Below are 17267 nucleotides of genomic sequence, written 5' to 3' on the forward strand. Positions count from 1 at the left end.
TGTTGAAGTTTGAAATGATTGGATCGGTTGGCCGTGACGTATGTGTTGCAGCTCCACTGAGAAGGAGGCTAAGCTAAGAAGCTAATCGGAAATTGTGTGCGCTGTTAACAACCCTACTGAGAGGAAAGAAGTACCGAGCCGAACGAGACAGCTGTAAATGAGAGCTGCTGCTTTGTCAGACAAATTTATTTTAATTTGGAAGTCTTATCAACACGGACTGGCTTCATTCACTTCCCTCCACTGCCGTATGCTAAAATAACTAGCAGACACTGCGCAGAAAACCGACGTTGTCGTTCAAAACTCTGCCTTCTGTTCTCCAATTGGCCCGAACGAAATTCTCCTGAAGAAATCCTTGTCTATGGGAGAAATCCCAGACGGAGCAGTGAAGGGAAACTAGAATTGAGCGGAGCTGCGTAGGAAGGCAAGGGCCAGGCAAGACGTGATGTAAAAAAATAAATAAAAAAATATATAAAATACCACTTACACTGAGGAGCGCTGCATGAACTGAGACAGATCTTCAGAAGGATTTTCTATTAAAAAATGTGACACCAAAAAAAAAGTGAGATAAATATTAGTCTTACAATAAAAATTTTATAGATTTGTAAAAACATAAAAGACACATTACAGATGTGACAAAGAAGATTCTGATGAACTAAGTAAGGTTCTATTCTCACTTTGTTCTGGACATGGTGGGATTTGTTCGGCCTCCTGTCAACACACACCAAAATAATATGAGTACATTTGAATCTGTTTTTGCAGTAAATCAGTACACGCTTTATCAACATAGTTTGTTTTATTAGTCTTTGAGGTCATTACGTTTAGAAGGGTTTACTCAGAGGGCATATTAGGTTTAAACTGATTAAGAATGATTAAGAATAAATGCTGATTTAACTACAAACTTTTTTCCCCTCGTGTTGTAAAAATATGTTCATAGATACATAGGGGTCATTTAATAAATAAATAAATAAATAAATAAATAAATAAATAAATAAATAATAAATAAATAAATTTAAAATAAGGGCTTGTGTTTTAACCGTGACATTGTATGACAATCTTACCTACATTAGGAAAAAAAGAATAAAATCTCTGCGGTTTCAGTAGCCGTGTTTCCATCCAATTTTAATTTTAATTTTGAGTGAACTTTTAAAATGTTGCAAAAAAGTGTGGGGGGGGGGGGGGGGATGTGAATCAGACATGTTTCCATCTACTGGCTTTGAGTGAATCAACCAGGCTACACAACATGTAATTATGTCAGACTTTACGCATGGCTGTAGTAAACGGAAGTAGAAGTTGCAAACTCGCAGAGATACACATCTCAGGACAATGGAAAAAAGTTATCAGGAATATGTTGCTACTATTGGGAAAGTTGTAATTATTCTGTCATATCAACTAGTTTTGGTGATGTTACACGCTGTCTGGAGAAGTAGAGTAAGAAATGCTATTCTCTTGTAGTGGAAATATGAATATCTTCAAGAGACAGTCCTGTTAACTCCACCTTTTTCATCCTGCCTGCAACATCTTAAAGTTTGAATAAGGACTCCTGTTAATTCATCTGATTCTTCACCCTTAGGCCTTAGAACGAAGGCTAGACTTCCTGTCGCCAGTTAATTGGTTTATCACCTCTTTCAGGATAAGGCTGGAATAAACATTGTTTGACATCAAAGTGCCCCTGGTGTTAAACCAAGACAGACACATCAAAAGACTCCCATCAGATTTATCTGTGGGTCAGCAACGCCACCCTGAAAATATTTTATTTATTTGTCACCCATGTTTTCCGTTTATAACCAAAAAAAACCATCTGTGAAGTGTCAAACCAATACCTTGGTACTCTGATTTAATTACTGTAATAATCATGACATTGTTTAAGTAACCTGATCTGGTTGATTAACTATTACTCTGTTCTTCTGTTACATGTCTGGAGGGTGTCATGTGACCACTGCAGAAAGTCTTAACCAATGAGAAGTTCCGTTGTGAACATGGAGTATTTCATTGTTCTGCCATGTAGTGAGTTCTAAAGAAGCGTTTTGAGGAGAAAGCAGTTTTTTTAGCTCCAGCTTCCCCTATCCCGGGGCGAGCTAGGCCATTCTTTTCCACTTTTTACTTTTTATAGTTTARTCTTAAGGAGCTTCCAGGAAGTAGATTTACATTGATTAAAACGATGAGGCTGATTTAATTCAAGTCGGACGACCTCAGTGTGCTCGCAAGGAAGCAGCCGCAGCTGTGTGCTGGACAACATATCCAGTGAATGCAGCCAGCAAACCAGATGACCAGAGAACTTCTACACAGCACAGCTAAGACTCGGTTGGACTTCAAGTGCCACCCAATTAACCTAGAAGTATCCATTCTGGCGTCTACAACTTTGCCGGTGGGAAACATCTTGCTCAGTTAATCTGATGGTGTGTTCAAAGATTTAAATCAGATCAGAGTACAATCAATGTTCATTCTTCTTCCCCTGAGCTCCCTCTAGCAGTAGGCTTAGAAATAGCGAGTAGTGTCCCACTGTACACTCACCGGCCACTTTATTAGGTACACCTTGCTAGTACCAGGTTGGACCCCCTTTTGCCTTCAGAACTGCCTTAATCCTTCGTGACATAGATTCAACAAGGTACTGGAAACATTCCTCAGAGAGTCTGGTCCATATTGACATGATAGCATCACACAGTTGCTGCAGATTTGTCAGATACACATCCGTGATAAGAATCTCCCATTCCACCACATCCCAAAGGTGCTCTAATGGATTGAAATCTGGTGACTGTGGTGCCATTCGATTACAGTGAACTCATTGTTCTGTTCAAGAAACCAGTCTGAGATGATTCACGCTTTATGACATCGAGCGTTATCCTGCTGGAAGTAGCCATCAGAAGATGGTACACTGTGGTCATAAAGGGATGGACATGGTCAGAAGATGGTACACTGTGGTCATAAAGGGATGGACATGTGGTCATAAAAGAATGGACATGGTCAGGTAGACTGTGGTGTTGACACGATGCTCAGTTGGTACCAATGGACCCAAAATGTGCCAGGAAAATATCCCCCACACCATTGCACCACCAGCCTGAACTGTTGATACAAGGCAGGATGGATCCATGCTTTCATGTTGTTGACACCAAATTCTGACCCTATCATCTGAATGTTGCAGCAGAAATCGAGACTCATCAGACCAGGCAACGTTTTTCCAAACTTCTTTTGTCCAGTTTTGGTGAGCCTGTGTGAATTGTCACTTCATTGTCCTGTTCTTAACTGACAGGAGTGGCACCAGGTGTGGTCTTCTGCTGCTGTAGCCCATCCTCCTCAAGGTTCGACGTGTTGTGTGTTCAGAGATGCTCTTCTGTATACCTCGTGTTTATTTGAGTTACTGTTGCCATTCTATCAGCTTGAACCAGTCTGGCCATTCTCTGACATCAACAAGGCATTTACGCCCACAGAACTGCCGCTCACTGGATATTTTCTCTTTTGTGGACCATTATCTGTAAACCCTAGAGATGGTTGTGGGTGAAAATCCCAGTAGCTCAGCAGTTTCTGAAATACTCAGACCAGCCTGTCTGGCACCAACAACCATGCCACGTTTAAAGTCAATTAAATCACCTTTCTTCCTCATTCTGATGCTCGTTTTGAACATGTCTACATGCCTAAATGCATTGAGTTGCTGCCATGTGATTGGCTGATTTGACTTTTGCTTTAATGAGCAGTTGGACAGGTGTACCTAATAAAGTGGCCGGTGAGTGTATGTGTAGTAAGTCATTCACATGGTAATCATGCCAGATTAATTACATCACTTCTTGATTAAGTTTACGGAACTGATTATAAAGTGTGTTTTTGTCTGTGAAATGATTTGTAATGCATATATTTCCCTCTGAACCTCATTTTAAATAATACACGGATGAATTTCCAAACGTGAGTTGTCTTCGCCTGTATTTCCTTGTCTCACGCTGTCATTAAACTGGAAGAATTAAACGCCTTCATATTTAGAGTGGTGCCTCAAAAAACAGATAATTTGCATGTTTAAATAATTCACAAATTATCCATTTTAGAATTTTAGTGTTTAATACCCCTACACTCCACATTATGGGAATATCTGAGAAAATGCCGACAGCGGGAGGAGGGTCCAGTTGCAGCTGGTACCAGTACTGGACAGTCAGCGGAACAGCTGATCAATCCTGTGAGGAAAATGTTCGCTACGTCAGAACTTATTTGGTTTCCATCTCCCCTTTTGCGTATCAACTTTCTTCGAAAAATCCAAAAACCACCTCAAGCAAAAACGTTTTTGCAAAATAGAGGAAGTTTTTTTCAGATTGTGCCGTTTCCATTTACCTTTTCTAATGCGATATTTCAAAATGCGCTGGAGAATGCATTAAGATGTGCAGTGAAGTAATTGGAAAACCGAAGTTTAATATCAATCTCTGACCTCTCACCTTGGCTGGAAATGGAGATTTGGAGGGTTGAGCAGAGCGAGGTGTGTGTACAGCGGTCAGCAGAGGAGGCCATGACTGAGTCATTTCCTGTGAGGACAAACATCAGACATAATCAGGAAAATACACTGCTCAAAAAAATAAAGGGAACACTACTGCTCAAAAAAATAAAAGGGAACACTTAAACAACGCACGCTAATTCCAAGTAAATCAAACTTTTGTGAGGCACATTCAGCTCTGTACAGAACAAAGTACTCAATGCGAATATTTCATTGATTAAGATCGGGAGTTAGCCTGCATTGTTTAAGTGTTCCCTTTATTTTTTTGAGCAGTGTATGTTCAAAGATGCTCCATTCTATTCAGCACAGTACAATTATCCAGAAATATCCTTTAAAACTCACAATCCTTTTTGCATCTATACTGGAGCCGGATTCATAGAACGTTGGTAATTTTTACAATGTGCAGCATGATGTTATCATACAACCTCAAACTCTAAGCACTTTGTAATGCAAAAAATATTATTAAGCAAAATACAACTTAAAGCAATTTGTTTACAAGTCACTTAAACCCACTTATATAATATTTTACCAAGGAAAAACTAACATAATCTGTTGCTTTAGTACGGACTCCTTTTTATTTCAGAAGTGTTTATAGTTTTCATTTTGTTACAATAGTCAGTTTCAGTTTGCTGTTTTGCTAAACAGTAAAATGTCAGTGTAATATTGTGTGAAATTTATGAACTTTTTATGAACTTAAAAAGCTCAGTTTCACTTGAAGTGTAAATGAGAGTAAGCAGCTGAACTTACCCTTAAGATGTCTTCCACAGTCTCAAGTTCTTCTGAAGCTGTCTAAAGCAACAAAATAAAAAAGAATAAATATTAGAAAATAAGTATTAAAAACAAAGTGCATAGAACATAATTCATAGCTGCCATGTACAAAGAGACAAATGTGAATTTTATTTACCATAAAATGGATGGTAAATGACTTTACTGTAAAACAAAACAAACCTTTCCATGTTGTTTATTTAAAATATTTAAACCTACAGCAAATTTAATACCCTGTACTGCTGCCAGTCTTGGCCAGGATTCCCTTGCAAAAGAGATTCTTAATCTCAATGGGATTTTCCTGGTGAAATAAAGATTAAATAAAAATAATAAAATTACCACAATGGAGTCTTAGTTTAAAAGCTTTAAAAAAGTGACAGAACACGCAGTTTGAGACAGAGAAACAAGCTAATCTCAATATAGATAAATAAAAAACTGTGTGAATGAGTCATAGCCATATTTCTGTTAGTTGTCAGGTTTCTCTTTCAGTGTTTTCTTCTGTACATAAGATAAAGTCTGAATGAACAAGTCACGGGCATAGTTATGCAAGCTGTTCAGCTGATGCCAGAAATGAACGTATTAGAAGCAGATGAAGTCACACACACCGGAGCAGTCTACAGACTTCTTGACAAATGCATCATACTGGGTACTCTAAGACAAACAGGAAGGCTTCATGTTAAAAAAGGCATGTTCAAAGGTTAGGGTTAGAGAGTAAGCACTGTGCAGGTTCTTAGAACCCCCTTCATACTGGCAGGACTCTCTCAGTCTGTGTCAAATTGCAACAAGATTACTCCACGCTAACACTGTCGATGGTGTCATGTCTCCAGTAGGTTCTTTCCATGACTTTATCATAATTGCAATTGTGACCTACCAAATTCTCGACTATCAAGCTACACTGGTGTGTGCATGACCCATGCTGTCACGCTATGAAAGCATGCTATCATGCTTTCACTGGTGCCACCACACTCCTCCATGCTTCTCCCAGGACCCTGATTTGCCACCACCACAATGATAAACCATCACAACCTCAATGCTGAGGATTTGTGCACCACTGCAAACCTCTTGCACTGTAACTCCTAACTGTGTTCCTAACACACACTAGAAGAGCTAGCTATAAAACACACATTCTGGAAGATTTGTTTACATCATAACTGGGCTGTCATCCAGCATGAAGGGATCAGTATAACCACTCAACAGGGGGACTACACCCTTGTAACCCTCAGAGGATCCTTAGTACCATTTGGTCTGTGTACACCTAATGAAACAAAGGTTGGCAGAATGACACTACAGCCTGGCCTAATCTTGGGACAAAAGCAAACATACATTTCTGTCTCACTGGATATCCAATACTCAAATTTAATTCTGGGACACCTCTTACCAATTTCTGCACTGCTGATTATGTCTAGGCCAGAATCTTACGTGCCAAGTTATTATTTGTGAATACAGCATGTATCAATACTTGTTTGGAAAGTACACTGCACTACACTTTGCCACAACACTTTCCCTCCCTAAAAAGTATGAAAAGTTTTTAAAAAAAAGAGACTATTTTATCACTACAACTAGTGTATTTGATCTCCTACTAGATAATCCCTTGTTAAATTTAAAGAAAACTATTACGATTCAAGCTCTAATAAAATAAACTTACCTCCAGATCCTGAGACATTATTTTTGTTTTGACAAGGTCAGCATTGTTAATGAGGTCCGGCAGTGATGCATAATGTTCTGGAGATGGCTTTAGCTCAGGTGACTCACTGACCACCTGGTCCAGACCGTCCATGGGTCTCACATACGCTGTTGGTTTCTTGGTCATGACTGCCCCGGGTTGTTTGGACGAAAGCAGTGAAGAAAACGTTTGGGAGGGTAGTACATTAGTCTTGGCTTGAGACAGAGCTGCATCTTTAGGTGAATGTTTGATGTTCAGAGTGGAAGCATCCATGGTGCTGGCAGACTCTGAGGAATAATCTGTAGAACCTTGGAGCTGATGTCTAGTGAAAGTGGCCTTAGTATCCATGTCAATATTATGGTCAGTGGAATGTAGGGGGTTTAGTGGCTTAGCATCTGGAGACTGGGCAGACATTTCCTGATGAAGGCCAACACATCCCCTGAGATCTGACAAGAGTTCACTCTGCTTTTGTTGCTGTACTGAGTGACTGAACTGAGTGACTGAACTGTGGATCAGAGAAGTCTTTGAAAAAGGGGGAAAATGTTCATGGTGGTTTGGAGACAATGCAGCAGTAGGCACCCCCACAGGATGAGAGGAATAACTGTCAACAGAAGTCTTATTTTGGGTAGATGTGTAAAAGTCCTGATTGAGGAATGGGGTTTTTGTTAATTTATATTCATTTGTCTGACTCTGATCTAACTGTGAGGATATAGTAGGAATGAGTGAAGCCTCAATGGAAAAAGGACAGGGGATATTCACATCTTCATAACTCCCCAGCATCCTTTGGATTCGATTGGAAAGCTCATCCCCTTTGTTTGTCGTCTGCAAAATGAAACACTTCGCATGTTAATAAAACAAAATCTCAGTTTACAGAACCCCATTTGAACATTATTACAGTAAAGGCTCCCACATACTCGGGCGTCCTGTGTGTGGTCCGTGAGTCGCACGGACTCCGCGTATATTGCCCACGGATGTTTGAGACTTCATACTCGAGCGTACTGAATGCCTCACAAATTCTTTAATTTCTCGCAATTTCTGTCATGATGTCAAAGATGAGGAGGAAGAGATAGCTTGCATTTTAGCTTTAAAACAAAAGAAAAAAGAAAAGAACTAGCTTACCCAGGATCTGAGCCATTTCCTCACAAATTTGTTGCTCGATGAAAGTCCTTATATACCTTCATTGACGCATCAAAAAGTTTTCTAATCTCCTCCATGAGACGCTCTTCAAAATGACTCCATTTCGTCCACAAATGACACCAATTCTCAACTTTATCAGCTTGGTGTCGCATCCAAAACAGTACTCGCCAGGCAGTTTATTGTGCGACACCGCAGATATAAAAAAATTATCTCTGCGCGGACCAGTCCGGCGGACGGCCGCTTTGGGTTGGCACTGAGTCCGCACGGACCTTCGCGGAGCAAAGTATGCCCAAGTATGTGGGGGCCTTAAGGACTTCCAAAAACACAATAACTGTACCACACTAATACCAAAAGCACATTTGAGGAGATAACTAGACCTCCCAATCATCAAGTCCTCATTAACATTCTCCTTTGTTTTACTAAAAATGCTTTTTCAGACATCAGACTGGGGTGATGCTTATAAAAGTCGATGTATACTTAGCGGTTCTTACAATTCACTTTCATTGCCACTATTTTCTATGTAAATGTATTTTATTTTAAAAATGTACACAGACAGCCCCTAACAGCGGCCATTACTCTAACAACAAAACTAGAAAGGAAGAGTGGTGAATCCAAACTCACAAAGTACATTTAAGTCTTGTTAAATTATTGTGTCCTTACAAAAATAACCTTCAAGAGAAGCATCTAGAGTTTCAATGACCTTAAGACCCTGGTTTTAGTCTCTCCGGGTTCATAGAGTTTGAGCTATTTTAGTTACAGAAGTTACTAAGGTCATTAGGTGGCTGAAGAGAAGGACACTATCCACACAACCAAATACAAACAAAAAAAGTCTATGTTTTTAGATAGCATCAATTTTTAGTTACCTTCATTAAAGTTAATTCATGATAAATTCATTTTCTTTAAACACATTTTTAATGTATTTGAAATGTCAACAAAATAAGAAAATGGTAATATTAAAATAAACTACTAAATTCAGTCTAATTTAATACAATAACGATTAGCAAAACTGTTCTGCACAATTTCCCTCGTAACATATTGTTCAAGCTCATTCAGGTAAGCTTTCTCCTTTTCAGCAGTGCAAGAAGGCCTATTATTTTGTATTTTATTTATCACACATTCTCATACACTTGCATAGTGATTTCCATTTTAACAAACTTGGTTTCTTTCAGCACTTACAATTTCTCTGGAAGAAACAGCCCCTGCCACTGTTACTTCTCATGTCTTTAAACCTCGCTTTTGAACCACTGTCCAAATAGGTTTTGCAGTAGACAGGTGCTTGGAATTTATGTTGCACCACTATGCTGCACACAATTCAAACTCGTTTTCACAACACTTTTATGTAATACTTAAGTAAATTAACTTGCAAAGGTCACATTATATTAGACAACTTATGAAAATGTTGTCCAAAACTAAAGAAGTATACAAGCCTCTTTAGGAACTATACTGTAATTATGATGAGTTCAACAAATATATAACTTATAAGCAATTTATTTATAACAAAACTCTCTTAAGTCTGCACATGACTGGTCAAAATTGCAATTCTGACCCAAGGACAAGGACAGAATTTGTGTTCATAAATGACTTGTGGTTCTGGTTCCACTTCAATAACTTTCAATGAATTTAACTGAACTCTTGTACGTCATCATAACGAGGCAGCTGTGGCTGAGTGGTTAAGGAAGATGTTCTTAAACTGGGTTCCCAGGACCCCCAGGGATTCACAAGTTGTAGCTTGGGGGTCCTCAACAAATTACAACAAAATGTTGATTTTGGTTTTAACAAACATCCTAAACTAAACAAAAAAAAAATTATTCCAGTGGCATTTAGAGGTAGAAAAGCCAGTAATTTATTTTTAAATCTGCATGAGGTTCACGAGGAAGTCCCTGGAATTTTTCACTCTTATAAGGGCTCCCCAGACCCAAAAAGTTTGAGAACCCCTGGGAATCGAGAGTTGGTGGTTCAATTCCCCACTATTCAGTCACAGTCAGTGTCAAAGTGTCTCTGGGCAAGACACTGAACCCTCACTACTACCTCTGATATGGGTCCCATCAGTGTATGAATGTGATTTAAAGCACTGATTAGTCTCTGTAGGTTGATTTACAGGTGTTAGCTTTGTAGTGAGATTCAGTAAAGTGCTGCTGTGTGAGTGGGTAAACGAGGGCACAGATTGTAGTGTAAAGCACTTTGAGTATCCTGGTTGGATAGAAAGGCGCTACACAAGTACAGTCCATTTATTATTTACCACAATGACATGAAGTAGAGACTGTTTTCTCACACACTGTGCTTAGACACTGCTCAGGTAATGAACCTGTTCAGTTTTGGTGATTAAAACTCAGTTGAACCCATTGAAATTAAACAGAAATTAAAAGCCCTGGCACATGTCTCGTCTTTGTTTGCACACAAAGATGGACAAAAACGTCTGAAATTATGAACAGGGAGGCCAGCTCCCCATCAGCATCATGCTTTGTCAGCTCTTACCTTGTATGGTTCTCCAAAAAGTGGCACATTGTCAGGGTTAAGTTCTTTGGTTTGACTAGTTTCTTGGATCCTCTGTTCCCAAGCTCGGCGGCGAAGAAGATTCCGATCTTCATTGTATATACTGGAACAATACAAAGAGAGACAACTGTGTGAAATAATTAACTGCAGCTTTAACATGTGCATCATGTCAGGTGTAACTCATGAAAATCTGAGAGTGAAACAAATCACAACTTCCACTCTAATCATTGATAAAGAAATACAGCTTGCCATTTTGTGTCAGTTTCAGGACTGAATCTCATATGATAAATCAACCAGAAAATCTAGACTGTGCAAATTAATGGCTTTTGTAGCCCAGACTTGTCGTCCTCGGGGGTAAAGCTGCTGTGTCTGATGAGATCAGATCAGCAGGTACAAATTGACTCACACCTGTTATGAGGAGTCACTACAACATTCATGTCTCTCCTCTGTCTGGTCCCTAAAGATGACATATGGTTTATTAGACATTTTAAAAGATAAACAACTTTATTAAATCATAAATAAAAAAATATCAGCTGATTATTTGGAAAATAGGCCCTGCTTCATACTTCAGATTTATTATGAACTGAATGATAGATTTTCAGTTTTTGCATTTTTCTTCCCAAAGTGAGGTGTTGATGATCATAACGGACAACGGCCCCAGTGGGATCCCTCCATGGCAACAAGTGGAAGAGCAAAGATTTGGGACTAAGCCAAACAGATGAGCACTCCCTCATTAATGTAGCATATCAACCATCAACTGGCGATGCTCAGCCACAGGCTAAATATCAATTTTAACCAGGGACAAATGTCTTAAATAGTTTTCTTTAAAGAATACACACTCAATTCACTCAAAAGAAACATGGGTTATGTTGGTTAGATATAGAGCAAAACCCAACATAGAAGTATCCAAAACTAAATTGTGTTTTTAGCTTTGGTTTAAATGTGTAATGTAAGGATTTTAGTTGTGTGTGCTGAAGTGACACGCTGAAATAACCACTTAACATATGAAAAAAAAAAGAAAAACAAACTGAACCAAGTTGGTTAATTAGTCAAAAAAGAGAAGTACTGTATCAAGCATATACTGGGTAAATCTAACATCATCTGTACTTTACTTAGTTAAGTAATTTGTGGCTGTGATAATAAATTGTTAATTCACAACAGATACAAATAACTAATACATGCTCTGAACCCAACATATTTCTTTTTTCACTTGTGAGTGGTTGTGAAGGTACAAATTTAGATTTCTAATTACTGTAAGAAATAGTTAAATAAAAGGCCATTTAAGACGGGAGGAAAACTGTCAAATCAGTTGACAATTTTGTTTAGTTTTAATCCTGCGTCAAAAACCAATAATTTATTTGTTTGAATTCATAGTAAAAGTATCAAAGCCATTTAAATTGCAAGGTATTCAGAAAAATCTAAAAATCTTGTGTTCTAAAATAAAATAATTCTAGATGAACAACACAACTTTTTCTACTGTTTATGACAACAAAAAAGCAATAAGGCAGAAGCAGTGTTGCTGCACAGCTCTCCTACAGTTTTCATTCAAGTGACCTGGACTTTGACTGGGCCATTGCAACACTCACATTTCTTTTTTTTTTTTTGTTTGTTTTTCTTTTCTGCCATTCTGTCGTACATTTGCTACTGTGCTTGGGATCACTTAAAACGGCTGCATCCAAGTGTTGTACTTACACCCCATGTCTTTGTTATTGTCTCAAGCTTTCAAAGAGAATATCCCACAAAGCATTGCAGTTTTCTTTACTAAACTTTACCAGTTTATTATTTTTAAAAAGGCAATAGACCTTGATAAACAAATCTATTTCTAACTGAGCTGAAACTTAAAATGTAAAATGTTAACTGAGGCTAGTAAAGTCAAACGGTTTCTTATCATTTCTCTGAGCTCCAGTCTGACCTCAGGGTGACCTTGTTTTCTCATAAATGAATGGGCTCCAAAACGTTTGTGACGAGACAAAAACATTTTCTAGTTTAATGAGTTTCAAGAAATCCATCCAAGTGTGTTAAATCTGAATGCTCCAGCTCAGAAAACTACTACAACTTCAGCTTTTATGGGAGGTGTTCAATCTTCATGATGAGGATTACTCAATGTATTAACTTTGTTTCAAGTTTCTCCAAATCTCATTTTAATTTAGTCTGTCAGATGCATTAAACAAATGCAATTCACAGAGACCCCACCTCGCAGCTTCCAGGACATAAAAGATCTGCTGCTGACAGTTTGGTGTCAGATTCCACAGCAGACCTTCAGATGTAGGACGGAGCACGAGTCCCAACAGATTAGAACTGTTTTAGTAGCAAACGGGGGAGAGGACCCCTAGTTCAGTGTTTCCCAAAGTTGGGGTTGGGACCCAAAGTGGGGTCCCGAAACAACAAGGTGGGGTCCTGAAAAGATTTTCTGAATTAATTACATTGTTTGCCTTAGTTGTTACAAAGGAGTGAGATTAGTGTATTTAAAATGGATAAATGTGGTACAAACATATTTTTACTATGCCCATGTTTAGTTGACCTGATACAAATGTTTATCATCCAAAAATAGTTGGGGCCACAGGTCTCTGCTACTGTTATTTTGTGGGTCAAAAGCTGAAAAGTTTGGGAACCACTGCACTTTGGTTCCCAAAGTTGGGCTTGGGACCCAATTATGGGTCATGAAGCTTCTTAGATAATCTCCAGAAATCAATTTAAAGGGTAATAAAATAATTGCTGATGTAATATTTTCCCTGTAACTATTGCAAAAACACAAAATAAATATAGATAAGTATTTATATTTGTGTACAAGCTGTTTAGATTGTCAAAAAKCCTGTGTTTTTAGGGTTATTAACRAAGTTYRTGTACTCAGACCAGTAATATTTGGGGTCACAAGTTTTTGCCAAGGATATTTTGTGGGTCAGAAGATAAAAAGTTTGGGAACCACTGCCCTATATGAGACTAGGGTGTAGGCTGCACGATAAATCCTTTGAGAATCCTCATCGCAAAAGGTCCTGTGATGTAGGTGGCAAATTAAATCAACGTGTAAACAATAAGCTACTAAACGGCTTTTATTTTGACGATGCCTGCTCCGCTTCCACCGACAGAAGCGCCTCTATGGGTGCTTTGTGTAAAAAAAAAAATCAAAAACAAACTTTAAATTTTGTCAATTTACGTGTACTCGGGTTCCAGCACAATAAAAGCAAGCAATAAAAAAATAACAAGAATAACTCAAATACTCAGACAAAAATATATTTGTAACTCACACAAAAGAGGTAAGATTGATGCAGGTTGATGCAGGATGGCAATGGATGGCAACATAACTTAAAGTGTTATTTAATTTGACTGTTGAAAATTTCTGTATTTTTTCATACTGCAATGAGTTAGAAAAAAATCGCAGTTAGTTTTCCAATATCATGCATACCTATTAGGATGGTCATAAGACAATGGCTAATCAGCTCATGCTATGTAAAGTCATCAGTCAAGCAACTTTCTACACACTAGCAATAAACAGAAATAAGCTTAAAGAAACAAGATAGAACCTAATACTACACAATAAAAACATTAAAAAGGGTGATTTTTTAAAATCCAATTATTATTTTTCCTTTACCCTAAATGCAAGTTAAACAGTCATTTGTGAATGATCAATAATGATATTCTATTGTTGACAAGTGATCAAATCATTAAGCTTTAGTGTTTTTTGTTTGCAGGGCTGCAAAACGTGTCTGTGATATTGTAGTTACAGCTGCACAATATGGAAAATTTATCATCACAACAGCCTGTGCAATGGGCATATTGCAAAAAAATTGTGTAAACTGCAATAAATGATTGGCTCGAATATTTGCATTTCAGCGTTTTGTCAATCACAATGAAGCTTGAAGGGTTTGACCAATCAAGTGGAGCTCTTTATGTATTTGGCCAATGCAGATAGATCTCTTTACATTAGATGCCCACCCCCTATGTAGATGTGGGTGGGTAGCAAACAATTGAGCAAGTTTAGTGAGAGTCGATATGACTGAAAGATAAGTGATGAAAATGTTAACAAAGAACTTGTGTAAAAAAAAAAAACCAGAACACTGCATATCTCCAATTTAGAGATATTTTGGTTTCAAATGACTACATTCTACAAACACACTGCAAGACCTACTGAAAACTAGTGAAAACCATGTGAGAACATGACTAATCTCCATTGTCACCTTCATTAAAACCGTAAAGACCTGCATGAAGAGTTCCAAAAAGCAAGTGCTAGCAAATCTAAAGTTGTTGATCTAACAAGTGAATGGAAATGATGTATTAGTCGTTGTTTTGTTCTGACCCCAGAGCAGAAATACACCACATACTTAAGCATAGGCCTACTTTTATCTCAAGTCATATTGTCATTGCACTGTTATCGCACATCGCAGCTATTCCTAATTATGTGCAGCCCTAATTAGTTGTTAGAGCCATGTGTGTGTCCATTAGCTTTGATGATCATCTTAAATTCGATCGACTCCAAAAGTTAATAAGTTTAGAGATGAACAACTAATGATTACTTTTAGAGATTTTCATTAAAGGGATCCATGATTAATTGTAACATTAGACTTTATTTAATAAATGTGCAGATTTAATAAACATATTTATGTGCAGTGATTCTTTAAGTTTCATTACAATCCATCCACTGGTCCAGGCATCATTGTAATGACTCTACAGTCATAAAAACACACACACACCTAACATTTTTAATGCAAATATAAGCATGTCACTATTAAATCAGCAGTAACAACAGCAAGCTAAGCCATACCTAAAAAAAAACTACTTAAGAGCATGATGCATTTTTTTTTCTTGTGAGGATTATAGTTTTCCTAGGTGCTGGACATTGTTCAACTAGGGGTGTAAGAAAATATCGATACATTGAAATATCGCGATATTTCATTTCCCGATACTGTATTGATATTCTAAAGCCCTGTATTGATTTTTTATTAAGGTTTAAAATGTCAACTTTCCTGCCAGCTGTTCATTTTTATGTTGTAGTTCAGACTCTGACCACTAGTTGGCAGCAGTGAGCCAGCCATTTGGCTCCTACCTCTTGAGGTGTTTGGTGACCATATTGTAAATTAATTTTAAAAACTAAAAGCTGCAAAAATATATTTTCAAACTATTTATTGGCAAATTTTGTCTAATAATTGAAAACATGGATGAAATAAGAAATATGAAACAAATAAAATAAAACGCATACAAAGCAGAACACAGCTAAATGTATCAAAAGTATGTCTATGTAATATTAGAATTTTCTGAGACAATAAAGTTTGGTTTTTCATTTTTTTCCCCTATAAGAGGTTTTTATTTAATAGAATTTTTGGACCAAAAAAATCGCAATATATCGCCTTGCTTACAGTATCGCAATATATCGGGATATATCGTATCGTGACCCCTCCGTCATGATATGTATCGTATCGCCAAATTCTTGCCAATACACAGCCCTATGTTCAACACTGTTCTGTATAATTTCGCATGAAAACCATTTGAAAACACGGAGTCCAGATTAGGTCAGACAGGAGTTGAGGAGTTCGAGCTAAAAGAAGAATATACTTGAATCAGCAGTTTTATTTTAAAATCGCATCATTCGCATTCATTTAAACCTCTACGATCTATTTTTATAACCTTTCAGCAAAATACATAATGGCTAAAGTTTGTCAAACGTGACAAGTTTGGCCTCAAACGTAAATCCCTCTTTGAAACAGCTGATAAAACTCAGTCGTTTCCAGCTGATTCCACCACTTTCCCTGACCGCCTGAAACCTCAACAAGTTTGTTTGCCAGCAGAACATCAACGAGAAATGTCTTCTTGTATTCTTGTCGCACTTGCATAAAGTTTTAAGTAATAATAATTATTATTATTAACTTTGAGACTTGTCCAGCAGCTGAGGAGCAGGCGGACTGTTCCCCAGCTGATGAGGCGTCGGGCTGCGGGGCTAGCTGCTAGCTGCTAACCGCAGAGGGGCTGCCTACCTCGGCTGAGATGCCATGCTGCGGTGCGCCTCTCCCGACAACTAAAGCTGGCTGTCATCCGTCTCCTGCGGGCCTCGCCGAGGTGTGGTCTCCACACCCGGTCACATTGTTTACCGGTAACGCTGATTCAATCGTTCAGAGTGACTGTCAGCTCACTGTTTGATACGTGAGCGTGTTTGGGCTCGGTTCGCCTTCTGGACTGTTCCATTCCCCTCGGCCTCCCGGGGACCGAGCTCAGCTTTATGCACTCAAATATGTCGAATAACATGTTCTGCTGCTCGCTTTTTAACTTGTAAACACAAAATAAATCAATTAATCTGGACTATTATAAACCATGTTGGTCACTTTGTATTAAGTCTTTACAGGAGTTTGTTAAATTTTGTTTTTGACCCCCGCGTGATCTAGATGGTAGGGCCCACTACAGTCAACAATATTTAGGTTTAAAAACTTAAACTCATTTATCAACATGTGCAAAAATTTAAAGTTATAAGCACCAGAATGTACGATGCAATATATAAAAAAGAAGGGGAAAATGCATTTTCTCTAAAAAATACAGAGTATAAAGTCTGCTGAAATTTGTTGAAGAATGAACTGAGCTGTTAAAACAGCTAAAATCAGCAAAACAGCTAAAACCATTAAAATTGACTTAAATCTAAAAATAGCAAAACTGTTTCTAAAACCTAAAATTAGACAAACCATAGCTAAGTTATAAATAGCAAACAGCTGCTATGAAATTAAAATTAGATAAACCATTACTAAAAGTCAAATCAGGTAA

The 17267-nt window shown here is 37.9% G+C and overlaps 1 protein-coding gene across 3 annotated transcripts in view; it reads right to left on the bottom strand.

Moving 5' to 3' along the window:
• The window catches only part of aff1 (AF4/FMR2 family, member 1), a 24259-nt gene extending 7559 nt beyond the window's left edge, over positions 1-16700 (bottom strand). For 2 of the 3 annotated variants that reach the window (XM_014006484.1, XM_014006482.1), the window contains exons 1-7: positions 16493-16699; positions 10509-10629; positions 6879-7718; positions 5216-5257; positions 4413-4499; positions 675-708; positions 485-530 (exon numbers count right to left, since the gene is read on the bottom strand). In XM_014006484.1, the coding sequence (XP_013861938.1) occupies positions 485-530; positions 675-708; positions 4413-4499; positions 5216-5257; positions 6879-7718; positions 10509-10629; positions 16493-16509 (1187 nt within the window). In that variant the 5' untranslated portion in view covers positions 16510-16699. Of the gene's footprint in view, positions 1-484; positions 531-674; positions 709-4412; positions 4500-5215; positions 5258-6878; positions 7719-10508; positions 10630-16492 lie in introns of all 3 variants that reach the window. The other variant, XM_014006483.1, reaches the window with a different exon arrangement.
• Positions 16701-17267: the final 567 nt, after the last annotated feature.

This window comes from Austrofundulus limnaeus, unplaced genomic scaffold, assembly GCF_001266775.1.
Source record: "Austrofundulus limnaeus strain Quisiro unplaced genomic scaffold, Austrofundulus_limnaeus-1.0 Scaffold36, whole genome shotgun sequence".
Taxonomy (NCBI): domain Eukaryota; kingdom Metazoa; phylum Chordata; class Actinopteri; order Cyprinodontiformes; family Rivulidae; genus Austrofundulus; species Austrofundulus limnaeus.